The sequence below is a fragment of the Aulonocara sp. 'chitande type north' Nkhata Bay genome, linkage group LG5 (genome assembly GCF_057382095.1).
Source record: "Aulonocara sp. 'chitande type north' Nkhata Bay isolate Kocher_YH1m ecotype deep benthic linkage group LG5, A_spYH_male_GT1.1, whole genome shotgun sequence".
NCBI lineage: Eukaryota > Metazoa > Chordata > Actinopteri > Cichliformes > Cichlidae > Aulonocara > Aulonocara sp. 'chitande type north' Nkhata Bay.
The window spans coordinates 27,531,115-27,553,753 of record NC_141348.1 but is presented as its reverse complement, the minus strand read 5'-3'; the positions used below and the strand labels follow the sequence as shown (position 1 = coordinate 27,553,753).

General features: G+C 40.5%; 1 protein-coding gene across 1 annotated transcript; it reads left to right on the top strand.

Annotated features, from left to right (window-relative positions):
* Positions 1–14,704: 14,704 nt before the first annotated feature.
* Positions 14,705–22,623, top strand: park7 (parkinson protein 7). Its single transcript, XM_086292662.1, has 6 exons — positions 14,705–14,909; positions 15,418–15,519; positions 15,658–15,717; positions 19,270–19,339; positions 21,700–21,786; positions 22,165–22,623. Exons 1-6 carry the CDS (start codon positions 14,820–14,822, stop codon positions 22,323–22,325), a joined length of 570 nt encoding a protein of 189 aa, XP_086148788.1. The 5' UTR covers positions 14,705–14,819; the 3' UTR covers positions 22,326–22,623.
* Positions 22,624–22,639: the final 16 nt, after the last annotated feature.

Below are 22,639 nucleotides of genomic sequence, written 5' to 3'. Positions count from 1 at the left end.
ACACTGCATATATATATATATATATATATGTATACATAAGAGTGATACTTAGATTGCAAGAAGTTATGCAGTTTTTCCCCACAAAAATTTTTATTTTTTGAATTATTTGTTCTATTATTAACAATTAAACAATCTAGTATACTGTCAGGATAATGTATAACAAATATCCCTACATAATATTTCATGAAGTTTACAGCAGTAGCATCTACATGCTCCACTGTTATATGTGAGGATGCATATCATCAAATACACCCCAGGCTGTAAAATTGTAAGGCAAATGAAAAGATCTCAAGAAGTGAAACGATTTACCTGTAAACACTAAACAAGACTCGTTGCTACTTGCGATGAAAAAAGAAAGAGTAGTGAAACATCACAAAGCATATTATACACACTTGCATGCAGAACAGGTGCGTCTTGGCTTCAGCCTAGTTTAGATACATAGATAACACAGATAATGTGCATCAAATTATTAAACTATTAAATATTAGCATAGATCATTTAAAGGCTCTAGTGGTCAAAGTGGTAAGACAATGTAGACTAACCACATGATTCACCTGCATTTCTGCTACAAGGGAGATGAATCAAGCTCCTATTGTTAAGTTTGATCAGTAGTCAAGGAGAAACTCGGAGTGGGAGGGTGGATCGGACATGAACATTTGTGCCGAATGTTCTCTGGATTGGACACAGCTATAACTGTGGCTTCCTGTGAAAACTGACTTATACAACAACAGGCCGGTACAACAGAAACTTCCACTTGAAAGCCGAAGAGATGAAGTGGCAATTTGGTTAATCGTGTTTCTCTTTAAGACTGGACAAACTGTGTCCTTGTACTGCTAAAATGTGCCAAGTGTTCTGAGCTGTACTTGTACTTGACAGAAACATGGCTTGTAATCTGAACATGGGCTCTAATCAGCCTGTAAAGCACGCTCCTAAAAACACCTATCACAGGCTACACGTGTGCCATTGGGGTGTGTGTTTGTGTTGCAAACACAATAGAAACACAGAGATCAATTAGCCTCATGGTAAATCATTGTACGGGTTAAACACTCAGTGGTGTTGTTATATCACAGACCCTGTGACAGCCACCACAATTATCTCCCCTCCCAATGCTTCCCAAGGGTCCTATAAACCACATTAGCCACTCTAGGCTGGCAGATCGTTCAACGAGGACCTCCTCCTCTGAACATCACTACAGCAATCCGCCAAAGTAGCTACATCCAGGATTTGACACAGCTGTAAATATTAAAATATGATGATTTCATTACGATGTGCCCTCGCTGCATGAAATCTGTGGATTACTGGAGTTGGTTGTTTGTCTTTATTTTAAATGTCAGCCACAATCACAAAGCAGAGCTGTCATTTATTTGCTCACGTTCTAGAAATCTAAAATCAGGCCTTAATTGAGCATACATCTGTTATAGTGTTACTTTGAATAGCCAGCTCAGTTCCTCATTCAGCGGGCCTGTTCTCTCAGTGATTGACTTTTCCCTCAGCAACCCCACAGCAGATAAAGGAAGAGAGCTTAAACCTGTTACTGTCAGCTTCTCACCTGGATCATAAGAACTCCTGCTCGGAGCATGCAAACCAATATCCTCCTATTCTTTGCACAGCCGCCCAGGATTCGCAGCAGTAGCTCTTCACAAAGACCAGGGCTGAGCGACACTCCGTGTTATCTTATTGAGTTACCTGTAGCTAAGCTCTGAGCGAGCACACACAATGGCAGGCAGTTAATGACAGCACAAGGCCTAACCCCTTGTCCCCGGCCTTTCCCTGAGCCTCATTTCCGCGCGGCGGCTGCCATTTCACAGCTGTTAGCCACAGACTCTCTTTGTCATGATTAAGGACAAATTAATAGATGCCTCCTGGTAATCAGCTTTCATTAGGGCTGTCAAACCGTCAGTGGCATTCGCTCAGTGCACTGGACACGGGATGATCACCTCCCAGTTGGGAGACACTACAGCTGACTGTGTGCAGCTGTAGTGCTGCCTCTCAGCTGCTGTATTTGTGTGCTTGGTGTGGCTAAAGTGTGGGTAACCAGTGCATTAGCACGCTCCTTCGTGGCACAAGTGCTTGTAGTTGGTGCATTAACAGTGCTCCGTGTGGAGCTGCAAGATGGAGGTCATCGTGGGAATGACATAAAGAGTAGTCTTTCTGCTGGGTGTAATTGGCCCCAGCATGCTGAAAATGGACTGTGAAATGTAAGGGGGGGTCAAATAATTGATTTTCCCCCGAATGCAGAATCCAGGGCAGGGCTGTTTAGTGAGTAATTTACAAGAGCAGTTCGGCCCGGGCTGACTGGCATATCTGTTGAAAGTTCCCAGGGGCATGGGAATAGATAACACACACCTGAGACCCTGGAGCAGATGGACAGCAGTCACTGTGCTACTCAGAGGGCAGAGAGGATTCACATCAAACTTACTTCCACACATATATGTATGCAGAGGGGTATGAGAGCGCATGCACACACATACTCTGAGGATGATGGACACAGGCTATTGTATATAGAAATAGACTCTCTCCCCTCACTCTGTGCATCTCTCCTTCACTCTCTCTCTCTCTCTCTCTGCAGCATTTCTGAAATTGATGAAATAAACTCATCAGACTTCCAGCAAGTTTGGCATTGTGAGAGGGAGCTGAAGTCATTTCAGTATGTAGATTTCAGACTTAAACCCATAACTGTGTTGCGTGGTGCATGACCACCCCCACCTGCTGGAGAGAGAAGGCTGGGGTGTGCATGATGGGATAGGGACGTCTGTAAGACAGGATATAGCCTGGCCCTCTATATGTTTAGTGATTTCTCAACACCACAGCCTAAGGGAATTAAGACAATAGCCTTATGTCAGATAGTATAATCTCATGACAAAATGGCATTTTATTTCCTGTGGGCTCGAATACATGTGTAAGCTAATTGAGGAGAAACGGCGACTTAGCCATCTGCATGGCTAAAATTGGTTTCATCTTCCATTTGGAAAATTTCTCGTTAACTGAAAAAGATGAGTGACGATTGTCAAGATCCATCATCTCAGTAATGTGAATTTATGGGGAAAAACACAATGATTAGCTATTGTTGCATTGTACCGGAGTCATTGCTGTCAAAAATGTAGATGAGCAATGCAGAGCTGGTATATTGAGCTCATTGCAAAATGACATTTGTATGGCACGCACTCGGTGCTCTGCAATTTTCTTAAGCATCTCGGTAAATTGCACCAAACAATATTCAAGATCAATTCCAGCGTCAAAAACAATGCACATAAATCCCATTTCTCCAACCCATATTGTGTTGGAGAGGGCCCCTGTGTTTGCATGAAGGTAATTACAGTGGGATTTGATGTTGTGGTGTGCCCAGAATTCTCCAGCTTTAGATCAGGCTCAGGGTGCTCCACCCCATTAATACTCCATATGGGGAACCCAGCTGTGATCAGAATTGGAAGAGCGGGAGGGGAAATCGATTTCATTTGCAGGATTATTGATGTAACCGAGATGCAGTTTGTATGAAACATAAAGTCTCATTTCAGAGGTTATGGATAAAACTGGATTGTGGGGCTGGCTGTTTGTTTTGTTCAATGAAACATTACAAAAACAGAGAAGTCAGTATACACAAATCTGTACAGTCGGCACCCGCATTGCACCACATTAATGCTATAGAACAAGTTTTCTTCTCTTCTTCTCTTCTCACATTTACCTGCTTAAACTGAAACAAACTACTAAATATAAGACACTGATAAAATGTCGGGAAATTATTTTCAAAAGATTGCATTTTAATGGGAGACTGTGGGAAAATTAAGCAGATAAATGTGATTTACTGCATTGCAGGAGGAAAAATAGGGCTCAGCGCAGCACATAATGTTGGCACAAGTGACCCAGCATTCTTTTTCACTCTTTGCCAACTTCCCGCTCCACCTGTTCCCTACATTTTTTAGGGAGGCTTTGTAAGTCAGACTGATGTGAGGTGATCACACATACATTAAAAACAATATCAGACTTTCCCAGGCTTCAGATGGCCCAGCAGCTGGATCTTTCAACTGAATCCGTCCCTCTTTCCAATTATTCCTCCTCCTTTCTTCATTTTCTGTGTCCAGTGGAGACCACTGTAAGTTCCCACTCGTATAACAGCAGCAGTTGGAGTGATGGCAAACCAGATGGGAAAGTTTTTTTTCTCTTTCTGTGTTCACAGCACTCAAGCGATACCAGCAGCAGGGTCAAGATAAGGTAAAGTTCTCTATCATCCTGTCATCAAATCACAAAGCTTTCCACACACTACTTAATAGATAGATATATACAGATAGAGAAGTAAATTCAAATATGGTTAATTGATGTAACAGACAATCAGGTTTCCACGAGAAAAAGTATAGAAGAAAAAAGTTCCAAAAAAACTGTGAAAGTGTGAGAAAGGGTTTCAGGTCTGGACCTCAGACAGGCCAGGTTTGCGCTTATACTCTCATACTACTGGGTCATGCTGTATGAATACATGCAGACTGTTGTTTGGCAGTATCTTGGTGAAGTAAGCAAGAGCTTCTTCAAAAGGAAGGTGTAAAAGTATGTATATGTAGTAGAAATGGTACCCTCACAGATGTGAAAGTTACTCACACAATCAGATTTGCTGGCTTGGAAAATGTGAAGTCAGCCCTGTGGATGGTCCCTCTTCTTCTTAGCCCAAACAATCGTCACATTTTTACAATTTTATTGGTCAGAACCACAGAACAGCTTGTCATTCAAACACCATCCATCTTGAATGAGCCCCAAGACTTCTCCAGAGAGTATCTGGATCTTGTTTATGTGTTTTGAGGTTTTTTTTTCTATATCTGTACTGGTTGAGTTTGAAGTTTAATTTGTGGATGCAGCAAGAAACTGTTTCCTGAAGTACTCCTGATCCCATTCATTGATTTAAACTATAGAATTGAGTCTGTTTTCAATGAAGTGCTGCCTGAAGGCCCAGACAGCCAAGCATTGGTGCAGTATGGCCTTTTCATTTGCATACTGAGGCTTTTCTGAATTCTCTAAATCTTTCTACCAAAACATACATGAAACCAAACACAATAAATCCTTTGGATTTTTACACTGAGGAACATCGTTTTTAAAGAATTGAACAATACATCTATACATTCACTGTTGCCAGTGAATTATGTTGCTATTGATTTATTTCACAAAGGACTATGTTTTGTTGCTCCCATCATTTTTTCTGTTTTATCTAAATCAAATCAAAGTAAACAAGTATTTTTCACAACCATCAGATTTTTAAAAAACTTTGTACTATTTTCAGTTAAATACAGTAATAATGATTTAAATGTTTTTTCAATGCATTGTTGTCTGTTTTTATTTACATTTTGCAAAGTCTGCAAAGTTTCTTGGAAAAGTGGTGGTAAACTACCATCCAATCACATCTGCAGCCCGTAACTTTAGTGTACAAAGTTGGACAAAGTTCTTCCATTGAGAGGCTTCACCCGAAAAGTTGTCCTTGTTCAGAGCAGATGTTCGGGGCGTTCTTGTGCCAGTGATGGGCAGTGTAAAAGCAGGCTTACACATGTTCATGTCACCATATTGTTACAACTGGAGGAGGAAGTTATGTCATTGAGCCAGCTGGCTCTAATATGCACTGCCGCACTGTGTGAAAAATATAGAGCAGAGGTGGAGCCAAACTCAAACTTGGCTGAGCAGCTTACAATATTTCTTACTTTGGGTTTAGGGTGCTGACAGGCATCTACAATGCAGTTGTTGTTTTCTTTTACATAGTTTTTACAGCTTTTCATAAATATGTTGCTAATTTAAAAACATATATACATACAGGGACATTGTCAATACTCGTTGTAGTTTGTTTTGTTTTTTTCAACAATAATTGTGGGTTTAATTACCAGGAAATGGGCTTGTTGCAGATGATAAAGGAAATTGCTGAATTCCATCACAGACCATTTGTATTTTGACAGGGAGAAAGCTGAGCCACGTGAAAAAAGAGAACATGCCATATTTGTGGGGCATGTCTGTGAGGGGCCGGTGTTTTGATATGGGCCTGTTTGGAGTGAGAAGGGAAAGTGGGCCCCTGTCTGGGAGCTTTGTTATGGAGTTTAGGTCTCCATCTACCATAATAAAAAACACTTAAGCCAAACAACCCCCTCTCGCTCTCCCTGTGTCTGATCCTGGGAGCTACCTGCAGGCCCTCCACATTTAATAATACCCTCCCCCTTCTTCCATACGATGCAGGTTTAGAGTGGCAGCACAGAACTCTGGGAAGACAGCGTTGTGTCCATATGGCACGAAGGGTGTGGCTGGACTCCCTGCAGCGCCTGTTTCTCAACAATCTATCAGCGCGAAAAGTGTTTTCAATAACGATATTTTCTGGGCATTTTCCAAACTTTCTAGATTTTAAACACACTTTAACTGACACATTTTATGTTTATTTTTCCCTCCGCTTCACTCTGTTTCACCCAGGCTTTTTAAGGAGCTGCTCTTTGATGGTGTTTATGGAAGCAGTTTGAAGTGGGCTTTTTTCCCCTTCGCCAGTGTAATCCCGGGTTTCTGTTGCACACAGACCCTGATTGAATGAACAGGAACGTAATAAAAGACTTGTGCTTTTGATGGTGTTAAACCAGAATAAAAAGTGGCATTTTTTATTTGTTTTGCCTCGTGCTTGATTCTTGGTAATGCAGACAATCAACAGGGTAGAGGAGTTAAGTGCATTATAAATTACTGAGAGGGAGCCACCTCGCTCTTGGAGCTCATCCTGATGCTGCTGCTGCCACTTTGGGTTATGTGAGGAGTAAAGTACTTTAGCAAAGACCGTGGAGCTGCTCCACAGCACTCCTTTGCATATCAAATAAACAGCAGGGCATGATGGCACTGCCAACCCAGACAGCTATGTTATATGTACACACTGCACATGCATATGACTATAAAGGTGCCATTGAAATCTATTGAATTCCTCCTATGATGCAGGTCATGGTGACACAGTGTCTGAGGATGAAGCGGTTTGTATGTGGAGTATATACAGTTCTCGTGAGATGTCTCGAAAGGTGATCTTTACCTACAGGATGTGACACTTTTCATTTAAATAATCACAGGTGAATATGGTAATTAAAACCAACCCGTTCACGGGGAATATAATCGGAAATTTTACACAAAGACACAAAAGAGATTTCGTATTAACCAAAGTGTGCGCCCGATCTCTGCTTTCATGTTTTAAAATTTCATTGTGTTTATAAATAGATGCATTTGAATAGTGCATGCCTTCACTTACAGTAAAAAAACAGTGGGGGGGGGGGGTTTCAAGATTTTCATGCTGAAATCCCATGTTTATAGTCCCTTTTTTTGTGTCCTCAATCCACAAGGTAAAGATCCATGACTCTTATTTTCATAACAAAGGTTTTCAGGGTCCAGCAAACAAACTGTTGTATGGATGTACTATTGATTTCACATTCACACGTCCAGACTTAAAGGGACTATGGGATTGCCCATGAATCCCAAATCTGTGTGCTACTCACAGTCTGTCAAGTTGACATCCACTCTCCTCTCCTCTGTAAACTGGCAAGATTATTCACTCAACAGGATCTCTCTGCCTTTCATCCTGCAAACTACAGGCCAATCCAGCCGCTGACAGCCAAGTGATAGCATACAGATGGAAATGAAGGCGAGCGGGGGAATGGTGCTGTTTGTCAAACACTGGAGAAAGCTTCTGGGTTCAGGGAGTAGATGTCTGTGCCAGACGGGACCTCAGACTCTGATTTCAGTTAGTGTGAGGTTTTAGTGCACAAAGTCTTATACTTAACACAGTTATCACACATGTCGTATGTAGGCTGCATCTGTAATATGATATACGATCTGATTAGATCAAGATATACTTTATGATGTCGAGCCAAGTGCCATAACATAAGTCGGTGTTTTTGCAAAGAGCATTTTGAACTTTCATATTTAATACTTAACGTTACCATGGCAGAAAGTTTTGGTCAAACAGTTTTCTGATGCACGAGAATCAGTCTCTCTCTCTTTAATGTCTCCGACTCCTGCTGTATCCTAAATAGCCTGTTGCGAGCAGAAGAAGGCCAAAAGCTGGAGGAAAAAAAATCAGTCTGCTGAGGACATGTCATTCGTGTCAGTTATTTGTGGAAGTAAATTATGTACAGCCACTGCGTTGATAACAATCATATAACAACTAAACTGGTCTCAAACCTGATACGAGCAATATGCGCTGTGAAATGTATTTCCTTCTCCTTGGGCAACAGATATTATGCATTCTTGCCTGTAGTCCACCAAGCACTACAAAGAATGTATTCTGCCCGTTCAATCATAACGTTGGCTCCTGCTTGGAGATGCTCATTGTGCTCTCTGGATCACAATTCACAGTCACTGGAATGAAACCAATCTGAGCTCCTTTCAAGATAATGCAAATAAATATCAGTCCTGATTTGCCTGTTTTTTTCATGACTTTCCTCTCTTCACTCTCTTATCAACACTCAGAGCATTTCTGCCTTACTTAAGGGTCGAATGAAAGGTCTCTCTTTTCTTGAGAATCAAGGCGGAGGAGAAGCCTGGTCCAGGACTGATTCATGTCGCACACACTGGTGGGATGTTATGCATGGATAATTGATTGTCGAAGCAGCATGGCCACTGTTGGATCTTGATGGTGCTGCCGAAATGTCACCTTACTGATGTTACAGAGGCGCCGATATTAAAAAGCCTGGTCTCAAAGACTTCCATCTGAGCGCACTCCTCTCCCACTGTGTCTGGGAGAGACAGCACTGTTTGTCAGGCTTCTATTTCAGAGAAACAGATCTTGCATTCGCAACCTTATCTGCACAGGACAGTGCACCCACTTCCAGAAGTGCATTGAACATTTCCAATCATAGGGATATATCATTCTCCTTTTAAAGTGGAAATCAAAAGTGTGGGAATGGTGAGGGGGAAAAAAACAGACATAATTGAGATCTCATAGGATTTATAGTTTGTCTCCTCCAAAACCCAGAAAAATTACACTGCTTGCTGCAAATATCCCCTTCAATAACAATAAAGAATCCATCATTTTCGTGGGAATGTTTTTATACCAATTCGAAGAACTTTTATAGGAAAATTGTTTGGAAACGTCTCAGACATTAAGTCAAATAATGTGGTATGCATTTATATAAAAGTGGGGGATTAAGTGAGCGGAATCCGGTTAATTTCAGAGTTAGGGTGGTGTACCGAAAGCCGAGCAGGGACTGGTAAACTGTGTTAATCTATAAAGGCTTATGCAGGTAAAAATAGACTACACCTGCATGCTTTTTTAACAGAATAATACTTTGCAGAGGGAGACCATTGAGTATCCAGTTCCATTACCAACTAATGGAAAAGGGATTTTTTACCATCAGTTTTGGCTTCCACACAACATTCAAAGAATGAAGCTTACCGCGGCCATCAATTCAGGGGCCTGAAGAGGAAAAAACTGGACAGAATATGATTTTTTTGGTAAATTTGCTGCACTATGAATTATGCTCAGCTCTAAGTACACCACATATGTATATGAGTAATTCCACATTCAGATATGAGCACAGTAATCGAGCCGTGATAGCGTCCACTGAATTGTGAAAAGTTACAAAATATTCTGAAAATCATATATTTATTTTATAATCTGTTTTGTTCCATTTCTCCCTATAAAATCAGTCCTGAGCATTTTTTTTTATGTACATATGTTCTTAAATATTAAACACATTGTGTTATTTAGGGTTTAAAGGGACAGCCTTTTCCTTATTGTGCCTCTCTGACATACTGGAACAATTCTTAACTCGGGGATTCCCCCATAATCAAGTGTGAATGAACATGTAAACTTAGCCAAGTATTAACAGAACGCGGCCTTTCTTTCATACGCAGCAGTACATACTGCTGTGTGAATCCTGGCTGGCGTGACAGAGGTAAAAGGCAAACAGCTTGAGAAGTGAAGAGGACCCAAAACAGACAGGCGGGAACAGACCATAGTGCTGGGCAGAGGGCTACAGCTGAAAAGGGAGAGAGGAGCATTAATAGACACCATATGTCTGCATATTCGGGGGTCTCCAGCGTAAATTTCATTACCCAACGCACAAAATGGACCATCTAAAAGACGTGTGTAACGTGGCCTGAGACAGCTACCGTGTGAAAAGTGGGCCGTTATGTGTGAGAGCCATGGCCTGATCTGTCACGCTGGGGTTTTTAAGGGAAAAATGGGGGTAGCAGCTGTTTGGTTCACCTGTCCTGTCCTGTACACGGCTCTCCATCAAACCAGAGGCTACCGTCTTTGCCGGCCTGCAGACATGCACCTTCACAGTAATGTCAGATGTAACACTCCTATCTAATGTGACAACATTTACAAGACCACAGGCCCTCTGTTTGTCAGACTTGTACAATTATATGGTGTTCCATTTGTATAAGCGCTGGTTATAGTGAAAGAGATATCCATAAACAGAAAGTAAGGCCTTAAGCCTGCATGATCTGTATTAAACCTTGTTTTCCACCGGATGGTGAGTAGGATAAATCAACACAGAGAACCAGCGCACTGTCCTTGCAGTGGACATTTAGGATAAAGTACACGATCGTGTGTGTGGGGGGGTTTAACGCCTACTAGTAAGTTGGAACTTTCGCTCAATATGGGAAAGTGTTTAGTGAAAAGATGCTCACCGTGAATATGTGATTGAATTATATTTAACTGTTTGCACATATGTTCCCTTGTATAAGGGGGAAAAGTTACTACAGCACTGCTTAAGCCATGGATTATCTTGCTGCGTCCTCTGCTTCTTTAGCATCAACACGACTTCACCCACACAGAGTCTATCACACATCCACAGAGCTCCCTGAGAGAGTGCGGACCTTAGGGAAGCACAAGCGGGGGGGGACCTCGACAGCGCCGAGTGGATCTGAGCAGGGTTGTGGTTGCGCCCATGGGCATGGCCCTCTCACTCTCTGGCAACCACTTTGTTAGGCACACAACACTAATCCTCCTTGTGTCTTTATTGCCCTCTGTGCAGAGGAGCAGGCCGGGGCTGAGGCTGGGGGGAAGCACCGCTGCAGGGCCAGTATCATCAGCATTCCTGTTTGAAGATAGGCCACACTGTACAGCATTAAGACATCTAATAGAGGCAAGCTGAGAGCAAAACAGACTGGTACTCTCTGAGACAGAGAGTGGAGAATAAAGGAAAAAAGAAAGTCTTCAAATACACCCCCCATCTTTCTCCTCCTCCTCCTTGGATAGGGGCATAATTTGAGGATAGGCAGATTACTGCAACCAGAAATGACTGTGAGGCAATTCTGGTCCATGTTGTTACACACACCCAATAATCTAAACAACACATTAATGTGCTGCCTTAATTTATAATACTGCCTCTGTGGTTCAAAACAATTTGTCATGCATTGGATTTGGAGGAATCTCATTTTGAATAATTCTAAAGCATTTAACACAAATTGTTTAATGAATGTTGCGACGTATATCTGTATACGACGTATATATTTCCTCAATTTACAACTTTTAATTATTTGACTGCCTTTGTTGCATCCTTACAAACCAAAATTTTGTTGTTGTTTTTTCATTATATGCTCAGATTGTCAGTATTCAGACACCAATGTCCACGCTATTGCATGACCCCACACAAAGTTGAACTCACTCAACTGGCGCCATCTTGTGTCCGTACTTGGCGGACGACTGCAGACACAGGTGCAAAAAATTCAATGTCACCTTTTCCCCTGGATCTCCCCACTGTCCCCCAGCTGTCACCTGAGCACTTGGGAGCGTAAGGTAATAGCATCAAGATGCAATCAAGATTATATGCTTGTCAATCACTCCGTCCTGCTCAGTGGCTAAAAATGTGCGAAAGAGATATAAGCCTTTTCACAGATGGGAAGATAAAGTGCTTCTAATATTCATGTGTTTACTGGCAGGGCAGCAATGCAAGCCCTAAATGTTACCAGTAGATCAGTATGAAGAATAACCAGTTAGCAAAGGTTTGGACCAAAAGAAGATGAAATGTAATCATTCAAAGAAAAAATAAAGAAAAACATCTGAAAATGTAAATCTCTTTCCTGTAGAAGCAAATTTTCTGTAACCACTTTGAATTTTGTGGCACTCTCCCTTACTGGTGATCTGAAACAGGGTCTGCTGCTGTATATCTCAACTGAACAGAGCCCCTGCTTGTAAGCTACATCCATATTAGCAGTTTATTTCCATGTTTACACCGTTTCATATTCTTTGCAATAGTAACAGGATTACTTTGCGACAAACGGTAATTTGTGGAATTCCCTCATTTCAGTTTGAGGATTTTCTTTTTGCTCTGTACCCGTCTTATGAAAAAAAAAAATGTTTCTGTATTCTCGTCTCCCCGGAGGTTTGATTCCAGAAGCCCTTCAGGTTTTCGAGCAGACCTCTGTGAAGGGCCAGATAAAGCAGAGCAGAGCAGGGCCTGGTGATGCAGGCACAAGGGAGCACCAGAGACATAATAACATGCCAAAGAATCCATTGATGAGTCTTGCTTTTAAACCACGGGCCAATTTGATATTTCACAAAAGGCAGAATATAGAAATATACCATACACCGGGAATGATATGCCAAATGTGTGACTCTGTGCATATTTTTTTTATTAATTTCCAGCAAACTATATATGCTTTGACTTACAGCCTCAATGTTTCAGTAGCATGCAAGCATGCATGTTAGTTATGTTAGTTAATCAAAAAAAAGTCCAGTGAAAACACCAATTTATTAACTTCCCATAGAAACCTATTAGAGATGATAAAATTAGCTAAAAAGCTGGCCGCTCTAACTTTATTAAAAGTTGGCCATGTTCTCCTTGTTTCTTGTATTGGTATTGGAAGGACAGTGTATAAGCATATGAAAAGAATAAGCTTATACTAATGAACGTGTCAGCATCACAGTTCAGCTCGTTTTTTAGTTTCTGGTAGTTTTGGATAACAATGCAGGTCAAACAAGCATGCCATTAATCTTTATCAGACTACCCAGGCGATCAATGGTTTTGGTATGAAGTAATGGTTTTAGTAGTTTAAAGTTAAAAGTTAAAAGTTTGACGCCAAGGGAAAGTGGTCAACCTCGCACTATAATCTCATTTTACTCTTTCCTGTGCTTTGTTTTCAGATGAAAAATACGTACAAACAGTTGTATAATTCTGTGCATCTGTTGTTAGTCAGACCCTTTGTTTTCAGCGTCATACTTACAACTGCGTCACAAGTCACTCTGAAACATTTCCTTGGTGTCATCATGCACTTTATGATTGCATGCTGATGGGAATTAGTAAATGTACATAAGTGAATTAATGTATGGAAATTAGCTCGAGTGCCACCGTGGGCCTGGTTCAGTTGATCCCCAGCTGCATATGTTGGTAATCACCGCTGCTTCTTGAATTCACTCACAGGCACGCAATAAACAACCTGCTGCCAGCACCCCCTACGCTTTTGTCTAATCCGCCGTTTCACTGGGCTCTAGTTTGTCTCACAAATACGAAAGTGAATCTCAGCAGCAGAATGCACAGAGGCACATTAACTAGGATGTGTGCCTGCACACTAAAGCCCCAGACATTAGGTCTAGGATTTACACTGGAATATGATTCCATAACTGTCTTAAGAGTTTAGTGCAGAAATAAGTTCTCAGGCAGATCTTGAAGAACTTTGTGACTTTTGAGACCTCATGCCTGGAGATGTTTTTTAAAACAATTCATTACTTTAGTTAATTGACCTGTTGAGCTGCTCGTTTTAATCTGCAATGAGCCTGACATTAACTGAACTAATGAGACATTTTCTTAAAAAAAAGTTTAGTGTTGCATTGATTCTTTCTCATACATTCTTCTACATCCTTCTTGAATCTTTGGTTAATGCTTCCACCTACTGGAAGAAAGAGTGCATTGGCTGTTATTAAACACCATTAGATACAGTTGCAGCAGAAGACAATGCTGTTTTTGTTAAACAGCCTTGAGATATAAATACTTGTGTTTCAAATCTGGCTTAAATCAGCATAGTAGAGACCATCAGACCCTGCCAAGGCATAGAAATAGTATAACAAGCAGCTGGAATGATGATTTGTTGGATAAGCTGTGTGATCTTGGCTTACTGTGATCGGATGTTATGAGCCACCGGAAGCACTGTGAAAGGAAGCATTACTGCACTAAGATAGTAGGGGCAAAGAACAAACACTCGCCAGTGATCTGATCTCCCGGTCATCATGCTTTCCAAGAGCTCCATCCATCATTGATTTTAAGGTTTCACTGACTTGCCCTGCAAAAATGATGCAACAATAAATAGGGATGAGAATTGAGATCTGTCTTGCTACGGCTACATCTTTCACTACAGATGTCTCCCTCTGCTTGTCTACCGCGACTATGTCCGATTGGTTATGTCCATCACTAGTTTGTCCATCTGTATCTAGAAGTCCCACAGGATCTCAACTTGCTTATTCTCAACCACTCGAGGGGGCGTACAGCATTTCGACCTCAGGACTTGCAGGCCATACTGAGCACAGATGTTCCTGTACACTATGCCAGCCTCTTTGTTATGTATGCCCTGTCTGCTAGCGTCTTGCACCCTGCTGTTATGCGCTGGAGTGGTACAGTGACATGCTATGCAGGTCCTGTTCTTGTGCAAAATATATTTGTTTGCAAAATCCTACTAACAATAAAAGAATCTATTTTCAAAAGTAACTACTTTACTTTTTTAATTCACATACTTGCAGGTGCGAGTAGAATAGGCACGGACCGCAGTCTAGGAAGGGGGATAGTGTCGCGCAGTCTGGCAACCCTCCTGTCAAACTCGCAGCGCGTGCAGGTTGCTTCTGGAAGTTGGAAACAGAAGTTAGCGTCTTTGCACCTAGCAGTACAGAGCTGCAAGCTAACATGGCAGGAAAGAGGGCGTTAGTAATCCTGTCTAAAGGCGCAGAGGAGATGGAAACTGTTATTCCCGTGGATATTATGCGCAGAGCTGGGGTTTGTAACATGCTATATGTTAGCATTTAGCAAATTAGCCTGTTAGCGGCCATAAAAATTAGACCCCGCTTCAGTCGACTCACAACAGTATTGGTGGCAGCATTGTTAAGATATCAGCCTGTGAAGACTGTTATAACAGCCTGATATCTTGATAAGGGTTACATACGCACTTATCATGTGCTAAAGTTAACGCTTGCTAACACTGTCGATCTAACTTAGCAATTTTTCCCCTTTGCATATTCCAGGTTATTTAAGCGCATAAGCTAAGTGTTCAGTCAGCTATTTTGGGGTTGTCTGCTAATGGTTGACGGACTCATAACCTTACTAGTGAGTGCAGACAGAGGCCAAGTTAAATGTCAAAGTCCAGCGTCGTTGCACATCTCCGCCATTTGATATCTTTCAAAATAAAAGTCTACGTCAGCCAGTGAAGACAAAATGCCACATTGAACCATCAGGATAATGATGCACTGTTGTTGTTGTTTTTTTCTTTTACTGCCCATACATGTAGATAGCAGTGACGGTAGCTGGTCTTACGGGCAAAGAACCAGTCCAGTGTAGCAGAAACGTTGTCATTTGTCCTGATGCCAGTCTGGAGGAGGCGAGGAAACAGGTGAGGCTCAGCAACTACCTGCTAACATTACATACAAGAAGGGGAAAAAAAGCGTTATTTACAATGCTTATATTATATGCTTGTATGTCTTTATTATTGGAAAAATGTTAGTGTTGATGGTTCTCCCCCCCCCTCTAGGGCCCTTATGATGTGGTCCTGCTACCAGGAGGAATGCCAGGAGCCCAGAATCTGGCAGAGGTGAGATGGGGAGAGGGTCAGTTTTTACAGTTAAATTTTTTTTTGGAAATGACTTAAGAATTAAAAACAAGTTAAAATGCTTGAATTTGCCTAAACATTAGGACTAAATAACTGACAGTGAAAAGTGTGAAACAATTTGTTTCTAAAGGTTCATCAGTCTTATGTTTGATTAAGATGTCTAAACTGAATCTTCTGTATAGTCTATGATGTAACCTACACAAATGGTTCTGCTTGTGTGTGGTGCATCATGTGTTTTATTGTCTTGTGATTGTGTCCTGGTGTTTTATATGTGGTGCCAGTGACAAAAGAAACAAGTAAAATCTTGTTATGTTGTTGTTATTGTTTTTTTTCATAGGCAAACATATTTTCCCCTCGGGTTTTTCAAGTTCTTTGTACATTCTTTCAGGTCACTGCGTACTTATGGCATAGATTTAATGCACATGTATAAATCCACTGTTAAACGCATACGCTCTTTCTGTTAGCTCACACACTTGGGTCCTCAGTTAATACCACCTTGTCAGATTAAGTTTCATATTGATATCACCACCTTCGTGGATTTAAGTTCTCTGCTGCGGTGCCAAAATTCCAGTATTGGGACCATTCTAGATTTGTAAATCGATAATTGTATCCAAAGAAATGCTGTTGCTTCTTTTTAGCTATATGCATGTGCAAGAAATGTTATCTTGTTTTCATAGTATCACAATAACATTTTTTTACTAAAATTGCAAATATTTGGCAGCGGTAGGACGATTATTTTTGCCGGTTAGACGCTAATTGGGGAACAGGGGAACTAACACACACGGCGTTTAGAATGAGCACACAGCAAGCCTAGTACTGACTCACAGTTTGAAGGATATTTAGGATATTATTTAAAAGGTCTACCTGATGTTCACAAGAGGTGGCAACAAAAATGTGTGCAAACAAGGAAGTGACTCACATGTAGAAAAGTGGCTAGGAATTGTCCTGCCAACTTCTTCTCTCATTCAACACAGAGTAGTGTTCTGTTATACTGCAAATTCTGGTATTGATCTGATACCAAGTAAATGCAGGGCCCGCCACTACACCACAGTAAATGCAGTGCATCATGTTGTCAGCCTTACTGTATCTTAGTCAGGGAAACTGGTCAAGCCATTCTCTTCGAAATCTATACACTTTCCCCCTTTGACTTTCAGTGGGCTCTGGCTCAGAGTCGCTCATATGTGGCTCATTATCTGATGCCATCTCCAGACCAGTGTTAGACACAACCTGAGAGGTTGATGGCTCTTTGTCAGAGCACTGGCTATCAGTTTCGAATGGATCAGGCCTTAGCTTAACAAGAAAGTTTTCAATCGTTCTTTTCATCTTTTCTCATTACCCACAGCTACATCTACTACTTCTATCAGACCTAGGCTACTCACGTCTCTCTATCCGCCTGCACTTTCAAACATACACACGTAGGCCTACAGGAATATCTTTACCACGGCCAATCAGAGGGGTCCCACCCTTGACTATCTCTGATTGGTTTAGACCACCATATGGGCATAACGTGTATCTGTTGTTGACCACACGGAGACTTTCACAGTTGCGGAGATGTTTCTTTTTTACTTGAACGGCTGGTTGCACTATTGCGACCTAGGATTTTTTTTAGTCACACCATTGAGAAATTGGTTGCACTTAGGCCATGCATCTCCATACCAGCATCAAAAATGTCTCCAGAACATGGCAGGGCTGTGCCATATCATATCATCTGCAATAACACTAGTGTAAATTTTATGTGAGTTATGTCAGCGTCAAAGCATGACATCAGTGCTATTAGCAATGCCATGCCTTTGTGTTCCATAGCATACACGTCAGAAAGACTAGGCATTTTCTGAGAGCAGGAGCCCCATGTCAGCCGCTAATGAAGATTTAATTCCTAAAAAGGGAACTTTTTCAAAAAAAAAAAAAAAAAAAAGCTCACTTCAAAAAGTAACCTTCAAAAAAGCTCAATACTTTAGAAAATATGCACAAAGAATTTTGTTCCCCCCAAAGGTGGAAACAATAAGCATGTTTCACCACTTAACCACTCCAGTGTGGTATATACCAGGTGATGTTGTGACTCAAAAGTAAATTAATGACTCAACCAAGCATCACTAACTGCGCTTCATATGACAGGAAGAGAAAACGTTGATTGGAATTTACTGATGTGGTTATGTGGTGGAAAAGCCCAGGCAGAAGTATTCTTCAGTTTGATTATGTGACAGTATTGTAGAGCTCTTGAAGAGTTTCATGGCTAAGGTAGTTGTTGTGAAACTAAAGTGTGAAGCAGGCATATTAAACTTTACTTAAAATTTCCAGAGAAAACAGTACCGAGGCTACATTTGTGCTTATAATTGACTCATGGTGTGTTACTGCTGTTGCACTATAATGTTGCTGCTGCTGGCACCTTGTTTCAGTAGAATCACACTTCAGATTAGGTCACCAGAAAAGGAGGATGGGAAATGCCCTTGAGTTACTTATACTTATAAATGCTGCTGCCTTTGAGCTGTCGACATCAATAAAATGTTTTTTTTTTCTGTATCATCAGAAATGTCACTAGTGTCCTTTTTTGTAAGTCACTAAAGACAAGTAATGTAACTCACAGTGAGCTGCATTACTTATGTTTCCTGAATTCTGTTAGAGATTGTTGTCATTCTGTGATGAAATGGCAATTTTTTCCTCCTGAATACTCATCCGTGTAATACGCTGGCCTTCATCGATCTTGTATAGTATGAACTGAACCATGTGTGTTTCAGATGTGTTCAGGTTTCATGTTATCCCATCCAGCTGGATGTGGAGAGCATCAGTTGGTGTTTGCATTTATATTGTTATATCAGAAGAATTTGGTTTTTTTTGTATTAACTGCTTGTCCAATGTGCCAATGAAATAGATTTAAATAGATTAAAGAGATCCATATTTTTACTGTTCTTGTAAATACTCAGTGAAGCATATATTACAAGATTTTGTATTTGTATTGTATAAATAATATGGTAAATAACCACATTAGTTTACACTATATCAAGGATTTTTAATGGATGAGTCTATTGAATTTATGCTCTGGTTCAGATTTTAGATATCTGTCCAGTGTGTGGTGGGATCAGCTACAGCCTCTCTGTAATCATGAAAAGCAAAAATAGCTCTGTAGATTGGATAAATGGAAGATGAATAAGCCTTGAGTCAAGATAGGAATTTGTTGTGATTGTGTTTTTCTTCTTTTAAGTGATTTTATATTTAAAAAAAACAACAACAACAACACACACACATTTTAGGCTTTAGAATTTGATGAGAAAATGGCCAAGAAATTGACAGATTCTGTCTTTTTAAAAAAAAAGAAATTTAATGCACAATATGAGTTTTGATATACGAGTCATATTTATCTGATGGGTGCATTATATTATTCGTTTTTATTTTTGCTGGGTAGCTCTGTGTGTGTCGAGTGTTTTTTAAATATTGTCAGCTTATCTCAGTGATTATAATAAAGTCAGCATATACTCAGTGGAACCACATGGACTGCAAATGACTCACTGTGCATCTGGCTTTTACTCTCTCTTGCAGTCTCCTGCTGTGAAGGAGGTGCTGAAAGATCAAGATGGCAGAAAAGGCCTGATTGCAGCCATCTGTGCAGGTACAGTTTGTGGAAACAACAACAACAAAGTCATAATTACATAATTACACAGGACCAACCTTGAGTTGAGGTCACTCTCTGTGGGTTAAAGCTTCAACAGGCAATAAGCAAATGTTTTACTTTAGATAATCAATAAAAATTAAATGTTGATCACACAGACTGGTGCTGCCTTTAGATTGATTGGTTTAAAGTCTAATCTTAACATTTAAAAGCTGGTTTCCATAAGGAAAACGCCTCAATCCAAAAAAGGCAAAGAGAGAATTCTTCTTAAATTGCGGATTATGCAATTCGTGCACATATTTTGTGCATTAAAAATATTCTTCAGACTCATGTATTCTTAATACAGCTGTTTATATGGACCGTGTAATTTGGCTGGCTAAATTTGCAGCATTTATTTTCTTCCATAAGATTTCTTCCAATTTTTGTGTGTGAATAAACTGATATGATTAATCAGAACAATGCATTTGTAAACAAATGCAAACACAGCTCAAAATGTCCACTGGTATTGAATACACAATGATATGGAAATAGTGAAATAAGATGATTTTACCTCAGACATGCAGTTAAACGCTGCTCTGGGTCAAACCATGAAATTCTCCCTGCTGCTGACTTGTATTGAGAAGTGGATGAAACCAGTATCGGTTTCTTACTTTTCTTATTTAGAAACATCGGGAACAGCTTATCATCGGTTGACGCTGACCTCCGTTTTTTCACAGTGTGTTTTTTGAGGATGAAGTATTTGCAAATTTGCTTCTGAAAAATGTTGAATTTTGTTGTCTTTTGGCATCACGCTCATTTTGTAATGGCCTTAACTTTGGCATTTTTACATGGCAAAAAGAAAGTGTTGTTGTTGTTGGAGGAGCCAAGGAAGGTTCAAGAGTGATGGAAACAGATACATACAGACATATACTGATTGCAGGGTTTGTAAGATGTTGTGGTCATAAATGTGATCATTGTGCTATGGTGTAGTTGAACAAAAAAATAATAATGCGCACACTTTTCCAAAATATATCAAAACAGTTGACGACAAAAATTAATAATAAAAAAATTCTCATCTACAAAGATACTCTGGTTTTAGGTTCATCAAGTTAGTTTTGTACTGGCAAATGGGATTAGGAAATGATGGAGGTTTGGTAGGTTCACACGTCATTTCTGAACATTTTAGTAAGTGGATTTAGCCTAAAAAGAGGATGCATCTCATCCAGATCTTGAAAAATATACACCAATTATAAATATCCTGCTCCATTAATTTATGGAAATTTGCAAACCCCATTCACAAAGGGTGAGGTTTTGATTAAGAAGTGTCCCCCAAGTGCACCCAGAAAAGGTGACATTTTCTTTGACAGATGAAAGGACGCAGGAAGGACAATTCGAACGGGAACAGGGGACCAATGCGGCAAAGTGGATTGAAGGGTGTCCTAGAAATGACTGAAATCCTCACAGGAATATACAGTTTAATGAAACTGCCAGTTATTATCCTGACACATGAAAAAAAGTTAATTAATAAAAATAAAAAAAAGACTTGATTGAAAATTGGAGTAATAATGCACCAAACAAAAGAAACAGGACAAATGTATCTTATATATATACTTCTATTTTGAGCTAATAAGTGACACATGGATGTAAGAGAGGTCCCCAAATATAAATACACAATTTATAAAACAGCCATCATAATCCTCACACTTTTCTCTGCCTTGCGGTTCCTGGGAGAGAGAGACCTTCTGAGACACAGACTGCTGTCCTCTGGGTGGGGACTGTGTGTAACAGGAGTAGCTTGGCTCTAACTGGCAGACTGCTGTTGTGCCAGGGAGAAGTGCAATCTTTAGACTGCATGGGAAGGCAGCCAAGGAGCATAATCAATAACTTTCTATTTATTAACAGTTTTTGGATGAGCTCACTGCAGTGGTAGGGCATTACCAAAGTTAATGCAGCAGCAGTCAATGTCTTTCTTTCTCCTACCTCTCTTCTCAATGTGGCTCAAAGTCTTTGGCGAGAGGCTGAAACCATATACTATATGTAGATATACTTAGAAAAATGGTACAGTTAAGGATACCTTTGGGACACAGTGTTATAATCGCATACTTTGCAAGTCTGTCATTGATTTAGCAACTGAAATCCATAAGGTAAAATGCATCATGTTGTGTATTTGCATTTTCTTGTTGCTGTAAACATTTTCCATTGAGTTTGAAAGGGCCGGTTTGAGGATGCAGCCTTTTGCTTAGTTTACTCTTGACTCTGAGTTCTTTGAACTGCATAAAGATGAAAACGAAGACCGACACAAGCAGCTGAACACGCTCTTTAGTGTCACTTTCTAACAGGAAGCTGTTAAATGAACCTTACACAGCTTTGCCCTTCTGCAGGTCCCACTGCTCTTCTGGCACATGGCATTGGCTTCGGCAGCACAGTGACTACACATCCTGCCATGAAGGAGAAGATGATGGCTGGAGGTAAAAAACAAACAAACCCAAAAACAACAAAAACAGAAACCTGTGACTTCATGTACTGCTAAAGGCTTTTGATATTTAGTGCTGAAACTCAGAAGAGAACAGGAGGAGGTGTGTGTATTTGTAAAGGGCAGCAGATGGTGCTATACTAGCGCTTTCTTGCCTATAGAGAATCGTGTCACTCTGCAGTAGAAGAGCACACCACTCAGAGGTGAAAAGCAATACAAGAATTTGACAGAACATACTAGAAATGGCTGAAATTGTGACCATGTCTACATTCTCATAGTTCACTGTAACATCATGACATGTGTGACTTTCGGTTTGTAGCTCAAAGCTGTCATATTGTCATAATCCTTATGGTGTTGCTCTTTCTTTTTTTAGACCACTATAAATATTCAGAGGCTCGAGTACAGAAGGATGGACATTACATCACCAGCCGTGGGCCAGGAACGAGTTTTGAGTTTGCCCTGACGATTGTAGAGGAACTTATGGGGGCTGAGGTTGCAGCTCAAATCAAGACTCCTCTTATTATGAAAGACTGACTGTAGCTATGTTTTCTTGCAAGACTGCAAACAACACAGCCCCTCCCCCCTATAAAAGTCTGACAGTGCTGAGACTGCTAATCCATTATAGCTGGCATCGAGATTCAGGACTTGCTATTGAGAAAACATTCTGTTGCGAAAGGTTATCGTCTTCCTCTGCCTTTCATAAGTTGCCAATGACACTGAAACAATATGGATAATAATCACTGTTATATTGTAGCTAATTTCCACTAACTGCTTCCCTGTTATTTTGACTGCTGTATGGCAATGCCTGTCATTAAAGGACAAGTGTGATGAATCTCTGCTCTTGTTAT